The 20,282-nt window shown below is 46.0% G+C and overlaps 1 protein-coding gene across 1 annotated transcript; it reads right to left on the bottom strand.

The window, feature by feature from the left end:
• Positions 1 to 593: 593 nt before the first annotated feature.
• Positions 594 to 2,944, bottom strand: LOC119318789 (subtilisin-like protease). Its single transcript, XM_037593377.1, has one exon. The coding sequence runs from the start codon at positions 2,925 to 2,927 to the stop codon at positions 708 to 710; it is 2,220 nt and encodes a 739-aa protein (XP_037449274.1). The 5' UTR covers positions 2,928 to 2,944; the 3' UTR covers positions 594 to 707.
• Positions 2,945 to 20,282: the final 17,338 nt, after the last annotated feature.

The raw sequence follows: 20,282 nt of genomic DNA, 5'->3' as shown, positions 1-20,282 counted from the left end.
AAAAAAGTCATCAGGCATGATGCAAGTAGGATGAAAAACGAAAAATGGCCAGAGGTTACTAGCTTTTCAAAAAAAAAGACTCATGCAAGGAGCATATTGGTGCGAGGCAAACCTGCAATCTGCATCGCTTTTAGAGAAGGGCTGGCCGAGGCTTGGGCCGGTTGGGGCTTCAGCAGCGTGTATCACCGTAAGGCCATGATGGTTGCGACTTGCGAGTATATTTAGAAAAAATGCCATTTCAAGATGATTAGATCAACTAGTCAGAAACCAGCGCACCCGCACATTAGAAAGTACGAAATTTTGCCATGATAATTGAGTGTCATATTCTGAACTTGGCATTCAGGACTTAACGATCCAGCTACAGTTACTCCACTGCCCCTGTTAACTGAACTTCACACTTGAGGGTTCAGCTTCTAAAATAACTTGACACTTGACAATCATGACTCAATACCATGCATAATGCCGAATGATTAACCGGCTTTCTTAGCTCGCACTGCACACACACTTGGGCTTTTGTTCACCAGCATTGCCTTGTTCGGCAAGTTCACGGCGATAGGAATAGCTCACACTATACGTATACTATGGTATTGATGTAAATGCTCAGAAAGTTGATCGATTTGACATTTTAAGCAACCGTACAAATTGATGATAAACAAAATGCAACACTTCAAACATTCACTTCTAGCTAGCCCTTTTCCACAACGCACCTAAACATTCTGTAGAGGCGGCGGAGATTCGGGGAGATTAGGAACGGCGATGATCGGGCTCCGCACAACATGCTTCGCCGACACCCAGCTCAAGCTTCCCTCCACGTGTCCTTGTCCGTGAACGTCCTTGCCACTCACCGACACGGTGAACGTCTTCTTCTCCCCAGCCTTGGAGAACACCAGTTTGTTCGGGGCAACATGTACCATGACCGATTTGGGCATGTCCAACCTCACGGTGTACGTCGATGCTGGCGGCCCTACATTCGTCACTGTCCGGTTCACGCTGAAGGTTGTTGACTTCAATGGCACAGTTATGGTCGGGTAGTTGAGTTGCACGTCTTTGACCTTGGGGAGCTTCGCGCAAGTCGATCTCTTGTCGCACACGAAGGTTGCCAGGCCTTCGTCGCCGAGGAGCCAGCAGATGTAACCAGCATAGTCGGTGACACCCATGTCATACACCAGGCCAGGGTCGGCGGCCCTCGCCGGATTCACATGCCCCGCGCCTTTTGCATACGCGTCGGCTTTCCTGTGATTCTCGTCCAAGATCGAGCCGCCAGTGCTGTTAACAGCGTCCGCCGTCGTCAAGATGGCCGACTTGACGGCCGCCGGGGACCAATCTGGATGCAAGCTCTTGATAAGCGCGGCGACGCCACTGATGTGTGGTGTTGCCATCGATGTGCCGGACAAGATGTTGAAAGGGCCTAGTATAGAGTCCGTTCCCGGCGGCCATGCGGCAAGGATGTTGAGCCCCGGCGCCAATACGTCCGGTTTGAGCACGCCGGGGATGTCGATGCTTGGACCTCGGGAAGAGAACGATGCCACCACAGGGGCCGGATGGACGCCAAGCAGTGTGTTGTGGTACGAGAAAATGGCACCCGCCGAGCTGTTTGTCGTCGATGTCGCGTAAGCTCTGAGGATGGCGCCATCGTTCGTGCTCACCTGCACCACACTGGAGTTGTAATCCTCAAGCTCAATCGTGTATCCGTTGGATTCACCGTTCAATAGCACTACGCCGGCCGCACCGGCACTCATTATGTTGTCGATGTTCTCCCGGGTAGTATCCGTTTCACAGACCACGATCTTCTCACTGACGACATGGTTATCCATGTAGTCAAACTTGCCTCGTTCTTCGGAGTAGAGGAGCGGGTACATCTTTGACCTCGGCTTTGCCACCTGGCTAAGCCCTTCTCCATGGATGCACTTGCCATTGCTGAGATTCACGCCGATGTCGAAGCTCCGATCCACCGAGCTAGCACCGACTGTGAGGATCCATGGTGCATCATTGTTTACTGAGTATGGATCGGGTCCTTCGTTACCACCCGTGGAAACCACGACGATGCCCTTTGATATGGCACTGAATGTGCTGATGGCGATGGGGTCTTTATCGAACCTGAGGCTGCCAAGATGGCCAATGGAGAGTGAGAGCACGTCCACCCCATCCTTGATGGCTGCGTCGAGGCCGGCCACTATGGCGGAATCATTACATTCTCCATCAGCGCACACCTTGTACATGGCGATGTGGGCACCAGGAGCAACTCCTGATGCGGTGCCCGCTCCCATACCATGATACGACGCGTCGATGACGAAGTTACCGGCTGCCGTGGATGAGGTGTGCGTCCCATGCCCCTGTTGGTCGCTAGGGTCATCATCTTCTTCGAGGAATGACTGTGCACCGATGAGCTTGTTGTTGCACCGGGTCGCCATGCATGATCCCTTCCACCTTGTCGGGGGCGGCGCGATGTTGTCACCATCAAATGAAGGGTGGTCCGCGTAGATGCCGCTATCGAGCAACCCAATGATGACTCCCTTCCCGTAGCTAGCGTCGCTCCAGATCCCGGTGCCGTTCCTGAGCCCAAGGAACTTTGGAGTGTGTGTGGTCATGAGGTGCCGTGTTTGGTCCCTAAACGCACGCACGAACCCCGGATTCTTCGCAACTGTGTTGAGCTCCCGGGCAGTGAGCCTTGCGGCGAAGCCGCTAAACACCTCGGTGTAGGAGTGCACAATAGGTGACTTGCCTGAGTCGCCGTCGCGTGATTTGGGCAAGAAAGACTCATACCAATGACGGTACATGTCTTCATCGGCATTCAAGGGTGTGGGAGGTGGCTCGACGAGCACAATGTAGGTGTGCTGGATAGACTTATTGTTGGCACCATGTATGGGTGCAGGAGAGAAGGTGGCAATCAGTAGAAGCGATACTAAGAGGTTGGCCAATGATGCCATTATACAACACCTAGTCGGGAAAGAAGATGATGGTGATTCTTTTCCAGCACCCGGTGTTCTTAATTTATATCCCATCCATGGTAATGTTGTAATAGTTTTCTAATAAATGAGATATATGATCTTGCCATATCTTGTTTTAAGATTAATTGCATGTAGACGATATGCATGTTAGTGGCTTACTGCTAATGGCCATAGTGAGAAGAAATTACCAACCTATTAACGTGGCATAGTGTGTACTGGGATGAAATCTCCAAGCTATTAATTGCATATCCTATTAATATTAGTAAATATGTTACGTGCATTTCGCGCGTATATTGGTAGAAACTAATTGCATGTTGATATTATGTAGGATATTAATTGTATGTTGATATTAGGTAATATATTAATTACATGCTTAATTATGTGATTAGAGTTATTATTAATATTCAGTATCATATTTATTATACGCTAAACATGTTGAGCGCTCGTCATCGGATCAATCTAGGTCGTTGAATTGACATGCATGTATTAATGGCCGAGATTAGTTGGATCTACCCCTTTGTGTATTTTTATATTTGTACTATATACTATACTAGTAATCGTGTATGTGCAATGCAATTTATTATTAGGAAACATATTTTTAGGATATACTCCCTCCGAGAGAGAGGACCCGGCATAGTTTCCAGCGGAAAACCCGGACGCCTCACAGGCGGCGATTAGGGTTTCACGCGTGGACCTGCGGCGCCCGCTGATCGGATCGGCGGGGCGAGATCTCACCGCCGGAGAGGAAGATGGCTTCCCCAGCTTCCTCATTGGCGAACAATGGATCTGGTGGTGCCGGTTCCTTGTCACCCAACTCGGCAAGGGCTCGGTCGGCGGAGGCGCTAGGGAAACTCGACATAACTGAAGAGGAGGCCACGCCATTGGTAATAGACGATCGGGAGGAGGGTGATCAGCAGAAGTGGATGATCGTCGGGAAGGTGCTGAACCGCAACAATCTTCATATCCAAACCATCTCCAACGCCCTCCGTCCCGCCTGGGGAAACCCTAAGGGGTTAGAATTCCGATCTATCGGAGTCAACATGTTTGTGGCGGAGTTCGCTGCCCAGAGAGATCACGATCGCGTCTGGGAAGGTTCCCCGTGGCACATTAGCAAGCATGTAGTGATCCTAACCGAGTTCGACGACTGCATGAAGCCGTCTGAACTAAAGTTCGATCGTCTACAAGTTTGGGCTAGGGTAGTTAACCTGCCTTTTAATCTGCAAAGTGACTCATGGGGAACGGCGATTGCAAAGCAGATAGATAAGCAAGCATCACAAGTTCGGTTTGATCATGTTGGAGGCTTCCTCAGAGCCCGTGTTACGTTAGAGGTCAGCAAACCCTTGAGGCGCTGGATCCTGATCGAATCGGCCAGACGCAAGAGCACCGATCTGTACAACATTCAATACGAGAACATCCCACACTTTTGTTTTTCGTGCGGTCGTCTGGGCCACAGCGATCTCTTCTGTCCCACTCCGGGAACCCGCGACGCCAATGGTGATCTTCCGTTTGGCAAGGGTCTCTGGCCACAGGAGGATTAGAAGAAGGCAAGCTCTAGCCAGGACTCAAACAGAGAGCAAGACACTGCCCGGGGTTCAAGGCAAGACGCCAAGCAGTCCAGTACAGCTAAGGAGCAGACAAATGAGGTGAACTCTCCAGTTAAGAACAATAGGAACAAACATAAGGGGGGAGATGGCGCAAATAAAGTGTACAGGAGGATTGAGCCCAATTCCTCAAAATCTCCTGTCGAGGAAAGCAACAAGCAGCGGCTACTGATTTGTGGAGGTCCGGTGGCTGAGACTACCGAGGATGAAGAGGATGATGGAGCAGCTGTAAGGGAACGCAAAAAGAAAAGGCCTACACCTGAAAATTCTGGGACCTCGGCAGCGGCTGCCACGCAGCCCTACCCGTCCCAATGAATTGTATTAGCTGGAACTGTCGAGGGCTTGGGAACCCTGAGACAGTTCGCGAGCTTCGCAATATAGTGAAGCAAGAAGGTCCCGCCCTTCTCTTTGTTATGGAAACGAAGATTAAGGGTAAACGAGTGGAGAACCTGAAATCTGTTCTAGGTTTTCAAGGTTGTTTTGCGGTGGATAGCACCGGTTTAAGTGGTGGCATCGGCTTGTTTTGGAATGATGAAGTACATGTTGAACTAAAAAACTACAGCCGAGCGCACATTGATGTAAAAGTCAAGAGGAGAGATGATCCAAACCCTTGGCGTTTTACAGGTTTTTCGGAGAACCCCGGACAGAGAATAGACATCACAGTTGGGAGTTCTTGCGTACACTTCATGGAATTCAACACGAAGGATGGATCTGCATGGGCGATTTTAATGAAACCATGTATGTTGACGAACACTTCAGTGTGCATGCTCGACCGGCAGGGCAGATGCAGGCCTTCCGCGAAGCTATTGATGCTTGCTCCTTCCTAGATCTAGGGTGGAGAGGAGTTCCCTTCACATGGGATAATAAACAGCACGGTGACTCGAATGTAAAAGCTCGGCTTGATCGAGCATTAGCAAATAATGAATTCATGCATCTCTTTGAGTATACCACTGTCAAACGCATTAGTTCAGTCGACTCTGATCATTGTTTTGTGCTGGCAGAACTAAGGCGAGATCATCCGAATAGGTGGCCAGCTTCGCAACGCCCCTTTCGTTATGAAAATGTTTGGCAAACCCATTCCGACTACGACAAACTTGTTTGGATAGTTGGAAATTCGGGGCTGGCCAGGAAGGACTTAAAGGAGTAGTGGAAGCGCTAAACTCCGTACAGTCCCAACTCGGCTCCTGGGGCGAGCGCGAGTTTGGTAACATGGCTAAGAAGGTTCGGAAATTGCAGAGAACCTTGGAAAGGCTCTGAACTGCTTCTGTTGGAAGGGGGCTGACAGAAGAGGAATTGTCTGTGGCTTCGCAACTCCGTGAAGCGTTGTGGCAAGAAGAAATCTGGATCAAGCAAAGATCCAGAGTACAAACGGTCCGGGCTGGCGACAGGAATACAAAATTCTTCCACGCCCGGGCATCACAGAGGAGAAGGTTAAATCGGATCACGACTCTAGAAAGGGACGACGGTCATATATGTTCAGACCCCGAAGAAGTGGCCGACGAGATCCAAAGTTTTTACACAAATCTGTACTCCTCTCAAGGGTACAGAGATATGGCAGATTTGCTCCAATTTGTCACACCCCGAGTTACAGCAACAATGAATGAAATGTTAGAGAAGGACTATACTGCTGACGAGGTGCGTACGGCATTGTTTCAGATGGCACCATCCAAGGCGCCGGGTGTTGATGGTTTCACCGTTGGGTTTTTCCAAAGACACTGGGACATCCTCGGCGATGACATAACAATGGCCATCCTAGAATTCTTGAATGGAGGTGAGCTACCCAGGGGACTAAACGACACTGCCATAACTCTAATCCCCAAGGTACGTAACCCCCAGAAAATATCCCAATTTTGCCCTATAGCTCTATGTCATGTTCTGTACAAGATAGCTGCAAAAGCAAATACCAATCGTATGAGGAACTTGATGGATGAGATAACAGGAGATGAACAAAGTGCCTTTGTCCCAGGACGACTCATCACTGATAACGTATTGGTGGCATATGAAAGTATTCATGCAATGAAGAAGAAGAGGAAAGGCAAGAATTCTTCATGTGCAGTAAAATTGGATATGCTCAAAGCATTTGATAGAGTGGAGTGGCATTACCTAGAAGCGATGATGACACGGCTGGGCTTTTGTGATAAGTTTGTCAGACTAGTCATGAAATGCGTCTCATCAGTCCGCTTCGCTGTGAAGGTCAATGGAACACTCCTGCCATTTTTTCAGCCAACCAAAGGATTACGGCAAGGGTGTCCCATGTCCCCCTTCCTATTCCTAATTTGTGCAGAAGGTTTTACTTTGCTAATGAAAAATCACGGTGGCCCTCATATTGATCGTGGTATTCGTGTGAGTGTTCGCTCTCCATGGGTTAACCACCTATTGTTCGCAGATGACAGCCTCATATTCCTCGGAGCAAACCTTCAAAGCACACGAAGATTAAATGAGATACTTGGGATATATGTAGAGTGCTCCGGACAAGCAGTAAACAAGGCCAAGAGCTCTATTTACTTCAGCCAGAATGCAAGTCAACCTGTTCAGTGATATAGTCAAACAAGAATTGGGAATCCATTCTGAAGCATTCATTGAACGATACCTGGGCCTACCAACGGCGGTAGGACGGATTCACAGTGGCTCCTTTGACCATATTGGCGAACGAAGTCGTGCAAATATGCAAGGCTGGTCAGAACGTCTCCTTGCATGTGTGGGAAGAGAGGTACTACTAAAATCAGTAATCCAAGCCATTCCCACCTTCAGTATGACCTGTTTTCTACTGACGAAAAAAGTTTGCAAGCAACTCACATCTTCAATGGAAAAATATTGGTGGAGCAGCTCCATTTATAGGCGATCTATGCACTGGCTATCATGGGAGAAACTGTCAGTACCAAAGATCCAAGGGGGTATGGGGTTTAGAGAGCTCGAGAAATTCAATCTTGCGCTTCTCGGCAAACATGGTTGGCGCCTAATTACTCACCCCAACTCCCTTTGCTCTCGTGTCCTAAAGGGGAAATATTTCCCCGACAGTGACTTCATGCAGGCCAACGCCCCGCCCTCTTCTTCAGCGACATGGAAACTATTATCGCAAGTGGGATTGATCAAACGTGTTGGAAATGGTGAATCAATCTCAGTTTCGAATGATCCTTGGATCCCCACCTCCAATACCATTAAGCCCATGGGGCGGCTAGGGAACGATCCGATCGATCGGGTCGCCGAGCTCATTGACAGTAACACAGGGACTTGGGATATTGAAACAGTTCGCCGGAACTTTCTCACACCAGATGCGGAGGACATATTGAACATTCCTATTCGGCACAATGGTGGAGAAGATTTCCTGGCGTGGGCCTTTGAACGATCTAGAGAGTACACTGTAAAATCAGCCTACCGTGCTCTTGTGACTCAGAACGAGCGTCGCGCTCTAGAGGAAGGGACGGCAGTGGGAACTTCAACTTCTCAAAAACAGTTGTGGACTGCTCTATGGAAACTCAAAGTGACCCCAAGAGTTCGTGTTCTCATGTGGAGAGTACTCAGAGAGATTCTTCCTGACTACGCCAACATGAAATACCGTCACATCCGCACTGACTCACTATGCGATTTGTGCAAGGCTATGGAAGAAGATCTCTTCCACGCACTGGTTCATTGCACGCACGCGCAAGCCTTCTGGTCCGTAGCTAAGGAGGTTCTTGTCCTGGAACTCCCCCGGTTGCACCACGACACTTGGGCACGAGATTTAGTGGTTGACACTAGATTCTCCGACTCGGACAGATGCAAGATCACCACAATCATGCATTCAATCTGGACTTCTAGGAATCGTTGGACACACGATGAGGATGGTTATGACCCCGTCCAGGCCATCAAGGGGGCCCGAGACGACCTAGCTATACTCGACATGCCACCACCCCAGCGAAAAAACATGGAGATTCAGAAATGGAATCCACCACATCCCGGGTGGATCAAAATTAACACGGATGGCGCACTGGACACCCAACTCCAGAAGGGAGGTGCGGGAGGAGTTGCCCTCTCTCATCTCTCCTTCATAGGTGCATGGAGCAAGCCAATCCCAGGTGTTACCGATCCATTCATTGCAGAAACCCTTGCGTTGCGAGAGGGAGTGATATTCGCCCAGCTGAGGGGCTTCTCGCACATGGCAATGGAGGTGGATTGCTTGGAGGTAGCGAACCTCTGGAACTCGCATCACAGTCCCAGGTTGTAACATCCCAAATTTTCAATTTGGAATGTTATACATTAGATCATTATTGCATATCATATTTTATTGCATTTTGGTTGATCCTAGAAATATCACGCAACTCAAGGACCCTCGGAGAGAGTTGGGGATTTCGTTACTTTCATATTTGAGTTTTCTCAAATTTTCAAAATAGGATCATTTGATTTTATTTATTTTATCTTCAATTATTTCTATCACTAACATATGAGAGAGGGAATAAAATGACTTTCCCAAAATAAATAAATATTGAGGATTTAATAATAATATCAAATAAGATTTTATTTTGGTTTTATTTGCTATTTTATTTGAATTTAGGAAAAATGCGCGTTTTTCAAAATTGCATTTAGGCCCCAAATAAATGTTCATCATGTGCGGCTTGATTCTAGAAGCCGGGGAAATTTTATTTCGGGATTATTGGAGTTGTTTAGTATTTCTTTTGTTTGTTTTTCTGCGCGAAATTATTTAAAAAAAACGAACCGACTCCGGGCCGGGATCGGCCAGGACTCCTTTGGCCGGGGGGCCTTTATATAGCGCCACCCCGGGCCGCCTCAGCCCACCTGAGCGCCGCGCCCAGCCGCAGCCGCCGGACCCGCCACCGAGGTTGACCCGCCGCCGGTTTTTTTTAGAAAACCGTTGGTTTTCGCCGGTTTTCGTTCGGTTTTTTTTAGTTTCCGTTTTTTTATTAGATCGGTTTTTTCTGGTTTAGGTTAATTAGCGAGCATTCGCTCGTTCATTCGTTTTAATGAATGCATTCATCGTTTAGATCCAGATAACGAACATTCGTTCGTTAATCTGTTTTTCGTTTTTCTTTTTCTCGGATTATCCGCGATTATTTCTTATCGCGATTTCTGATCCGATTTTCGTTCTAGTATAACTTTTCGCTCGTTTATCGGAATTAGGCGATTCAAGCGCCTAGAGTTTCGTTTCAAAACCCTCTTTCCGTTTAACCAACTCAAACAAATTTTTGCCTCTGTAAAATTTGACCTAGATCCAGAATAGTAAACAAAGCTTGTTTCTTTTGCCGTTTGACTTTCGTTGCTTCATTCGATTTGATTCTTTTTGCCAACCGGAGTTCTTAAGTTGAAATTCCTGGTTAGATCTCGTATTTGACTTTTACCTGTGCATTAGATGAGTACTTATTGTATGCTTGTTTGTTTGCGATAGAGTATCCGGAGTGCGCCGCTTGCTACTTCGAATCGCTAGGTTTTGTGGATCATCAGCAAGGCAAGTAACACTTTGATCATACCTCCTACTACCCAGTTTTTATTGCATTAGATCAATCCTCAAACAATGCATGATTAAGATCTAATTAAATTGTGGATTTTGGGAAGTAGATGAGGTAGAACCTATTACCTGTTTTATTATCAAACCCTGGGAGATACTTCTACTTTTCTTATATTGCTATGCTATGCTAGTAGACGTGGATTGGCTGAGTGTATTCATGACAGATGTGAGTTTGATAATTAATGGTTTATCTAAGGTGGCAATTTAAACACACATCTGGATGGATTGAGGCACCTGGGTATTTCAGCGATTGCCTGTTTTTCTTTTGGACCGCCACCCAGGCTCAAAAGGATCATGAGATTATTCATACTAGAAACTTCCGTGTGCAGCCACAAGCTACTATGGGCTCTAGCATAGTTGATTAAGTCGTGCGAACTCTTATAGTGATAGACTAGCGGATGTAGGGGAAAGTAGGTGTAACGGTCTACCCGATCGTAAGGTGCTAGCACTTCGGAAAGACTATGTCTCGGTCATCCGTTTCTCAAACACCATGTACTGCGAGAATCCCAACAGAGGAGATCGAGTCTTGTGGGTAAAAGTATGCAAACCTCTGCAGAGTGTATAATATAATCATGGTTAGCCGTGTCCCCGGTTATGGACAACCTGAGTATCTAGTACTTGGATTATTATGTGAATCTCATCATGTTACTTTAATTAATATTGTTGGGTTTTAATGTTGATGCTTAATTGGGATTGAGAGCGTATCTACACTCTCAATGTTTAACAACTACCATGATAGTTAAATAAAATTTATTCCTTTGCAGTAGGGAAAAATTGGTTTTACGCAAAACTGTAACCATAGAGCTTTCCACCAGCCAAATATGCATGTAGTTTAGCCTATTCTTTCATTACTCTCTATATGTTACCTTGCCAGCATATTCCATGTGTTGATCCGTTTCGGATTGCAATGTTTATGTTACAGACTTTTCAGACGACGAGTAAGGTGCCTTTAGGTCGTGGTTCTATACTCAGTGATGCCGTTGGAGTTGATGGACTCACTTATCTTCCAAGCCTTCCGCTGTTATCGTTATTAGATAGCCTTAAGCCATATTTATTGTAATAAGTTCTTTTTTGAGACACTCGTTGTAATAAGTGTGTGATTGCTACTATGTTATAAATCCTTCAATTATTGTGCGGTGTCAGCATTACTGATCTAGGGATGACACTGGAGCATAGAGATTGGACCGTTTGAGGTCTGGTCACTACAAGATGGTATCAGAGCACACGCTGACTATAGGACACGACCACTAAGCTAAAGCCCTAGATCACTACTCACTCCTCTCATTCTGACTCCTCATCTTTTCTACTCTTTAGGATGGCGGATGCAAGGAACAAGTTCATGTAACCGGATGAAGATACACCCTTTGGACGCCACTTGAAAGAAGTCACTAGATACCTGAACATCGGAGTACCAAGCTTCACCGGAACCTACAACACCGCTTTACCTGAAGAAGAGCGTTGGATGATTCAAGTTCACGTTCCAGGAAGGGCATTCATGCCAGTCACCAAGCCCATAGAGTTCTCCTTTGATGCACCAACCTGGAGTCTAGGAAAGAGCATGGCAGCTCACATCGCCATGGGACGTATTGGAGAAGTTTACCGCAATGATCTCAAGGATACTATCTACCAGATTTGTGGGCGCCGAGATGAGCAATGGGAGATGATCAGCACCAAGAAGGATAGATCAATCACAGCTTTCATCCAGGAGTTAAACCAGCACATTCGACGATAGGAGAACCAGATGTGCGCAGATATGATAGATCAGAAGAAGGCGAGGACAAGAATCACGAAACTGGAGGAATAACTCAAGGCTACACGTGAAGATTATGAAGAGGAAACCGAAGTACTAATGGATAAGAATGTCGACCTAACAATGAAGATCGGAATATTTATGGGAGGCCCTACACCAGTAGAAGAAGACGAAGAACCCAAGGAGATTCGCCCGGAAGACTACATCATCATCGACGACACCGACTCGGACCCAGACGATGGCGATGATGACTATGTTGATGAAGCTGGAGCAGATATCATGGAGTCTGCAACCGAAGAATATTTCTAGTAGACCACCCCATCAGTAGTAGTATTCCACCATGTAAATATAGTAGTCCGAGCACTTTTGCGATAGTTAGACCGATTGTATGCCTTTGTTTGATTGAATGAAGTGATATTGTTTGCAATTGCCTCATGTGCATATGGGTAGTGTTTTCTCTTTAGATCCCCTCTCTATTCTAAAATCTCATTTTTTCTAAACCCATCAGATGCCTCCGAGACGTGACCCTGGATTTACCTTCCCACCGGAGCTCACTCAGTTGATCCAGCAGCAGAATACGTTGATGCAGTTGCTAGTCCAGAATCAGAATCAGGGGAACACCAACAACAACCCACCACCACCACCACCTGTTGATCATTTAGCCCGTTTTCTTAGGCTGAACCTGCCAGTGTTCTCCAGTAGCACCGAGCCTATAGTAGCAGATGATTGGCTCCGCAAGATAGCAAGGGAGTTGACCACGACAGGATGCACAGATGCAGAAAAGGTGAAGTTTGCCACACATCAACTTGACAGACCCGCATCATCATGGTGGGAGAATTTCGCAGCCACTTTTCCTATCGACATTATCACATGGGACCAGTTTCAGCAGGCTTTCCGTACTGTCCATGTTTCAGCAGGAGCTATGGCCATGAAGAAGCGCGAGTTACGCAACTTGCGCCAAGGAGGACGGACAGTTGGCCAGTATGTGGAGGACTTTAGTAAGCTAGCACGTTATTGTTGGGGAACGTAGTAATTTCAAAAAAATGCCTACGCACACGCAAGATCATGGTGATGCATAGCAACGAGAGGGAAGAGTGTGATCTACGTACCCTTGTAGATCGACAACGGAAGCGTTTGGTTGATGTAGTCGTACGTCTCCACGGCCCGACCGATCAAGCACCGAAACTACGGCACCTTCGAGTTCTAGCACACGTTCAGCTCGATGACGATCCCCGAACTCCGATCCAGCAAAGTGTCGGGGAAGAGTTCCATCAGCACGACGGCGTGGTGACGATCTTGATGTGCTACTGTCGCAAGGCTTCGCCTAAGCACCGCTACAGTATTATCGAGGACTATGGTGGCAGGGGGCACCGCACACGGCTAAGAATATGATCACGTGGATCAACTTGTGTTTCTCTGGGGTGCCCCTGCCTCCGTATATAAAGGCTCAAGGGGGGGTGCGGCCGGCCTAGGAGAGGCGCGCCAGGAGGAGTCCTACTCCCTCCGGGAGTAGGACTCCCCCCCCCCAATCCTAGCTGGAATAGGATTCGCGAGGTGGAAAAGAGAGAGAGAGAAGGAGGGGGGCGCCGGCCCCCTCTCTCCTTGTCCTATTCAGACTAGGGGGGAGGGGTGCGCGGCCCAGCCCTGGCCGCCTCTCCTCTTCTTCCACTAAGGCCCATATAGCTCCCGGGGGGTTTCGGTAACCTCCCGGTACTCCGGTAAAATCCCGATTTCACCCGGAACACTTCCGAAATCCAAACATAGGCTTCCAATATATCAATCTTTATGTCTTGACCATTTCGAGACTCCTCGTCATGTCCGTGATCACATACGGGACTCCAAACAACCTTCGGTACATCAAAACATATAAACTCTTAATGTAACTATCATCGAAACCTTAAGCGTGCGGACCCTACGGGTTCGAGAACAATGTAGACATGACCGATACATGTCTCCGGTCAATAACCAATAGCGGGACCTGGATGCCCATATTGGCTCCTACATATTCTACGAAGATCTTTATCGGTCAGACCGCATAACAACATACGTTGTTCCCTTTGTCATCGGTATGTTACTTGCCCGAGATTCGATCGTCGGTATCTCAATACCTAGTTCAATCTCGTTACTGGCAAGTCTCTTTACTCGTTCCGTAATACATCATCTCGCATCTAACTCATTAATTGCAATGCTTGCAAAGCTTATGTGATGTGCATTACCGAGAGGGCCCAGAGATACCTCTCCGACATTCGGAGTGACAAATCCTAATCTCGAAATACGTTAACCCAACATGTACCTTTGGAGACACCTGTAGAGCTCCTTTATAATCACCCAGTTATGTTGTGATGTTTGGTAGAACACAAAGTGTTCCTCCGGCACACGGGAGTTACATAATCTCATAGTCATAGGAACATGTATAAGTCATGAAGAAAGCAATAGCAACATACTAAACGATTGGGTGCTAAGCTAATGGAATGGGTCATGTCAATCAGATCATTCAACTAATGATGTGATCCCATTAATCAAATAACAACTCTTTGTCCATGGTCAGGAAACATAACCATCTTTGATTAACGAGCTAGTCAAGTAGAGACATACTAGTGACACTCTATTTGTCTATGTATTCACACATGTATTATGTTTCTGGTTAATACAATTCTAGCATGAATAATAAACTTTTATCATGATATAAGGAAATAAATAATAACTTTATTATTGCCTCTAGGGCATATTTCCTTCAGTCTCCCACTTGCACTAGAGTCAATAATCTAGATTACACAGTAATGATTCTAACACCCATGGAGCTTTGGTGCTGATCATGTTTTGCTTATGGAAGAGGCTTAGTCAACGGGTGTGCTACATTCAGCTCCGTATGTATCTTGTAAATCTCTATGTCTCCCACCTGGACTAGATCCCGGATGGAATTGAAGTGTCTCTTGATGTGTTTGGTTCTCTTGTGAAATCTGGATTCCTTTGCCAAGGCAATTCCACCAGTATTGTCACAAAAGATTTTCATTGGACCCGATGCACTAGGTATGACACCTAGATCGGATATGAACTCCTTCATCCAGACTCCTTCGTTTGTTGCTTCCGAAGCAGCTATGTACTCCGCTTCACATGTAGATCCCGCCATGACGCTTTGTTTAGAACTGCACCAACTGACAGCTCCACCGTTTAATGTAAACATGTATCCGGTTTGCGATTTAGAATCGTCCGGATCAGTGTCAAAGCTTGCATCAACGTAACCGTTTACAATGAGCTCTTTGTCACCTCCATATATGAGAAACATATCCTTAGTCCTTTTCAGGTATTTCAGGATGTTCTTGACCGCTGTCCAGTGATCCACTCCTGGATTACTTTGGTACCTCCCTGCTAGACTTATAGCAAGGCACACATCAGGTCTGGTACACAGCATTGCATACATGATAGAGCCTATGGCTAAAGCATAGGGAACATCTTTCATTTTCTCTCTATCTTCTGTAGTGGTCGGGCATTGAGTCTAACTCAACTTCACACCTTGTAACACAGGCAAGAACCCTTTCTTTGCTTGATCCATTTTGAACTTCTTCAAAATCTTGTCAAGGTATGTGCTTTGTGAAAGTCCAATTAAGTGTCTTGATATATCTCTATAGATCTTTATGCCTAATATGTAAGCAGCTTCACCGTGGTCTTTCATTGAAAAACTCTTATTCAAGTATCCCTTTATGCTATCCAGAAATTATATATCATTTCCAATCAGTAATATGTCATCCACATATAATATCAGAAATGCTACAGAGCTCCCACTCACTTTCTTGTAAATACAGGCTTCTCCGAAAGTCTGTATAAAACCAAATGCTTTGATCACACTATCAAAGCGTTTATTCCAACTCCGAGAGGCTTGCACCAGTCCATAAATGGATCGCTGGAGCTTGCACACTTTGTTAGCTCCCTTTGGATCGACAAAACCTTCCGGTTGCATCATATACAACTCTTCTTCTAAAAATCCATTCAGGAATGCAGTTTTGACATCCATCTGCCAAATTTCATAATCATAAAATGCGGCAATTGCTAACATGATTCGGACAGACTTAAGCATCGCTACGGGTGAGAAGGTCTCATCGTAGTCAACCCCTTGAACTTGTCGAAAACCTTTTGCGACAAGTCGAGCATTGTAGACAGTAATATTACCGTCAGCGTCAGTCTTCTTCTTGAAGATCCATTTATTCTCAATTGCTTGTCGATCATCGGGCAAGTCAACCAAAGTCCATACTTTGTTCTCATACATGGATCCCATCTTAGATTTCATGGCTTCAAGCCATTTTGCGGAATCTGGGCTCACCATCGCTTCTTCATAGTTCGTAGGTTCATCATGATCTAGCAGCATGATTTCCAGAACAGGATTACCGTACCACTCTGGCGCGGATCTCACTCTGGTTGATCTACGAGGTTCAGTAGTATCTTGTCCTAAAGTTTCATGATCATTATCATTAGCTTCCTCACTAATTGGTGTAGGTGTCGCAGAAACAATTTTCTGTGATGTACTACTTTCCAATAAGGGAGCAGGTACAGTTACCTCATCAAGTTCTACTTTCCTCCCACTCACATCTTTCGAGAGAAACTCCTTCTCTAGAAAGTTTCCGAATTTAGCAACAAAAGTCTTGCCTTCGGATTTGTGATAGAAGGTGTATCCAATAGTTTCCTTTGGATATCCTATGAAGACACATTTCTACGATTTGGGTTCGAGCTTATCAGGTTGAAGCTTTTTCACATAAGCATCACAGCCCCAAACTTTCAGAAACGACAACTTTGGTTTCTTGCCAAACCATAGTTCATAAGGCGTCGTCTCAACGGATTTTGATGGTGCCCTATTTAACGTGAATGCGGCCGTCTCTAAAGCATAACCCCAAAACGATAGCGGTAAATCAGTAAGAGACATCATAGATCGCACCATATCTAGTAAAGTACGATTACGACGTTCGGACACACCATTACACTGTGGTGTTCCGGGTGGCGTGAGTTGCGAAACTATTCCGCATTGTTTCAAATGTACACCAAACTCGTAACTCAAATATTCTCCTCCACGATCAGATCGTAGAAACTTTATTTTCTTGTTACGATGATTTTCAACTTCACTCTGAAATTCTTTGAACTTTTCAAATGTTTCAGACTTATGTTTCATTAAGTAGATATACCCATATCTGCTTAAGTCATCTGTGAAGGTGAGAAAATAACGATATCCGCCACGAGCCTCAATATTCATTGGACCACATACATCTGTATGTATGATTTCCAACAAATCTGTTGCTCTCTCCATAGTACCGGAGAACGGTGTTTTAGTCATCTTGCCCATGAGGCACGGTTCGCAAGTACCAAGTGATTCATAATCAAGTGGCTCCAAAAGTCCATCAGTATGGAGTTTCTTCATGCGCTTTACACCGATATGACCTAAACGGTAGTGCCACAAATAAGTTGCACCATCATTATCAACTCTGCATCTTTTGGCTTCAACATTATGAATATGTGTGTCACTACTATCGAGATTCAATAAGAATAGACCACTCTTCAAGGGTGCATGACCATAAAAGATATTACTCATATAAATAGAACAACCATTATTCTCTTATTTAAATGAATAACCGTCTCGCATTAAACAAGATCCAGATATAATGTTCATGCTCAACGCTGGCACCAAATAACAATTATTTAGGTATAATACTAATCCCGAAGGTAGATGTAGAGGTAGCGTGCCGACCGCGATCACATCGACTTTGGAACCGTTTCCCACGCGCATCGTCACCTCGTCCTTAGCCAATCTTCGCTTAATCCGTAGTCCCTGTTTCGAGTTGAAAATATTAGCAACAGAACCAGTATCAAATACCCAGGTGCTACTGCGAGCATTAGTAAGGTACACATCAATAACATGTATATCACATATACCTTTGTTCACCTTGCCATCCTTCTTATCCGCCAAATACTTGGGGCAGTTCCGCTTCCAGTGACCAGTCTGCTTGCAGTAGAAGCACTCAGTTTCAGGCTTAGGTCCAGACTTGGGTTTCTTCTCTTGAGCAGCAACTTGCTTGCTGTTCTTCTTGAAGTTCCCTTTCTTCTTCCCTTTGCCCTTTTTCTTGAAACTAGTGGTCTTGTTGACCATCAACACTTGATGCTCCTTTTTGATTTCTACCTCCGCAGCTTTCAGCATTGCGAAGAGCTCGGGAATAGTTTTATTCATCCCTTGCATATTATAGTTCATCACGAAGCTCTTGTAGCTTGCTGGCAGTGATTGGAGAATTCTGTCAATGATGCAATCTTCTGGAAGATTAACTTCCATCTGAATCAAGTGATTATTATACCCCAGACATTTTGAGTATATGCTCACTGACAGAACTGTTCTCCTCCATCTTGCAGCTATAGAACTTATTGGAGACTTCATATCTCTCAATCCGGGCATTTGCTTGAAATATTAACTTCAACTCCTGGAACATCTCATATGCTCCATGACGTTCAAAACGTCGTTCAAGTCCTGATTCTAAGCCGTAAAGCATGGCACACTGAACTATCGAGTAGTCATCAGCTTTGCTCTGCCAGACGTTCATAACATCTGGTGTTGCTCCACAGCAGGCCTGGCACCCAGCGGTGCTTCCAGGACGTAATTCTTCTGTGCAGCAATGAGGATAATCCTCAAGTTACGGACCCAGTCCGTGTAATTGCTACCATCATCTTTCAACTTTGCTTTCTCAAGGAACGCATTAAAATTCAACGGAACAACAGCACGGGCCATCTATCTACAATCAAACATACATAAGCAAGATACTATCAGGTACTAAGTTCATGATAAATTTAAGTTCAATTAATCAAATTACTTAAAGAACTCCCACTTAGATAGACATCCCTCTAATCCTCTAAGTGATCACGTGATCCAAATCAACTAAACCATGTCCGATCATCACGTGAGATGGAGTAGTTTCATTGGTGAACATCACTATGTTGATCATATCTACTATATGATTCACGCTCGACCTTTCGGTCTCCGTGTTTCGAGGCCATATCTGCATATGCTTGGCTCGTCAAGTATAACCTGAGTATTCCGCGTGTGCAACTGTTTTGCACCCGTTGTATTTGAACGTAGAGCCTATCACACCCGATCATCACGTGGTGTCTCAGCACGAAGAACTTTCACAACGGTGCATACTTAGGGAGAACACTTCTTGATAATTTTAGTGAGAGATCATCTTATAATGCTACCGTCAATTAAAGCAAGATAAGATGCATAAAAGATGAACATCACATGCAATCAATATAAGTGATATGATATGGCCATCATCATCTTGTGCATGTGATCTCCATCTCCGAAGCACCGTCATGATCACTATCGTCACCGGCGCGACACCTTGATCTTCATCGTAGCATCGTTGTCGTCTCGCCAATCTTATGCTTCCACGACTATCGCTACCGCTTAGTGATAAAGTAAAGCATTACAGCGCGATTGCATTGCATACAACAAAGCGACAACCATATGGCTCCTGCCAGTTGCCGACAACTCGGTTACAAAACATGATCATCTCATACAATAAAATTCAGCATCATGTCTTGACCATATCACATCACAACATGCCCTGCAAAAACAAGTTAGACGTCCTCTACTTTGTTGTTGCAAGTTTTACGTGGATGATACGGGCTTAAGAAAGAACCAATCTTACCTACGCATCAAAACCACAACGATAGTTTGTCAAGTTGGTGCTGTTTTAACCTTCGCAAGGACCGGGCGTAGCCACACTTGGTTCAACTAAAGTTGGAGAAACTGTCACCCGCAAGCCACCTATGTGCAAAGCACGTCGGGAGAACCGGTCTCGCGTAAGCGTACGCGTAATGTCGGTCCGGGCCGCTTCGTCCAACAATACCGCCGAACCAAAGTACGACATGCTGGTAAGCAGTATGACTTATATCGCCCACAACTCACTTGTGTTCTACTCGTGCATATAACATCAACACATAAAACCTAGGCTCGGATGCCACTGTTGGGGAACGTAGTAATTTCAAAAAAATTCCTACGCACACGCAAGATCATGGTGATGCATAGCAACGAGAGGGGAGAGTGTGATCTACGTACCCTTGTAGATCGACAACGGAACTGTTTGGTTGATGTAGTCGTACGTCTCCACGGCCCGACCGATCAAGCACCGAAACTACGGCACCTCCGAGTTCTAGCACAAGTTCAGCTCGATGACGATCCCCGGACTCCGATCCAGCAAAGTGTCGGGGAAGAGTTCCATCAGCACGACGGCGTGGTGATGATCTTGATGTACTACTGTCGCAGGGCTTCGCCTAAGCACCGCTACAATATTATCGAGGACTATGGTGGCAGGGGGCGCCGCACACGGCTAAGAATATGATCACGTGGATCAACTTGTGTTTCTCTGGGGTGCCCCTGCCTCCGTATATAAAGGCTCAAGGGGGGTGCGGCCGGCCTAGGAGAGGCGCGCCAGGAGGAGTCCTAGGAGAGGCGC

The sequence above is a fragment of the Triticum dicoccoides genome, chromosome 6A (assembly GCF_002162155.2).
Source record: "Triticum dicoccoides isolate Atlit2015 ecotype Zavitan chromosome 6A, WEW_v2.0, whole genome shotgun sequence".
Taxonomy (NCBI): Eukaryota; Viridiplantae; Streptophyta; class Magnoliopsida; order Poales; family Poaceae; genus Triticum; species Triticum dicoccoides.
This window is presented reverse-complemented; position numbering and strand designations above follow the sequence as displayed.

Bases quoted from the DNA above. Each gene is read 5' to 3' on its own strand.
- LOC119318789 (XM_037593377.1), bottom strand. From the start codon at position 2,927: ATGGCATCATTGGCCAACCTCTTAGTATCGCTTCTACTGATTGCCACC.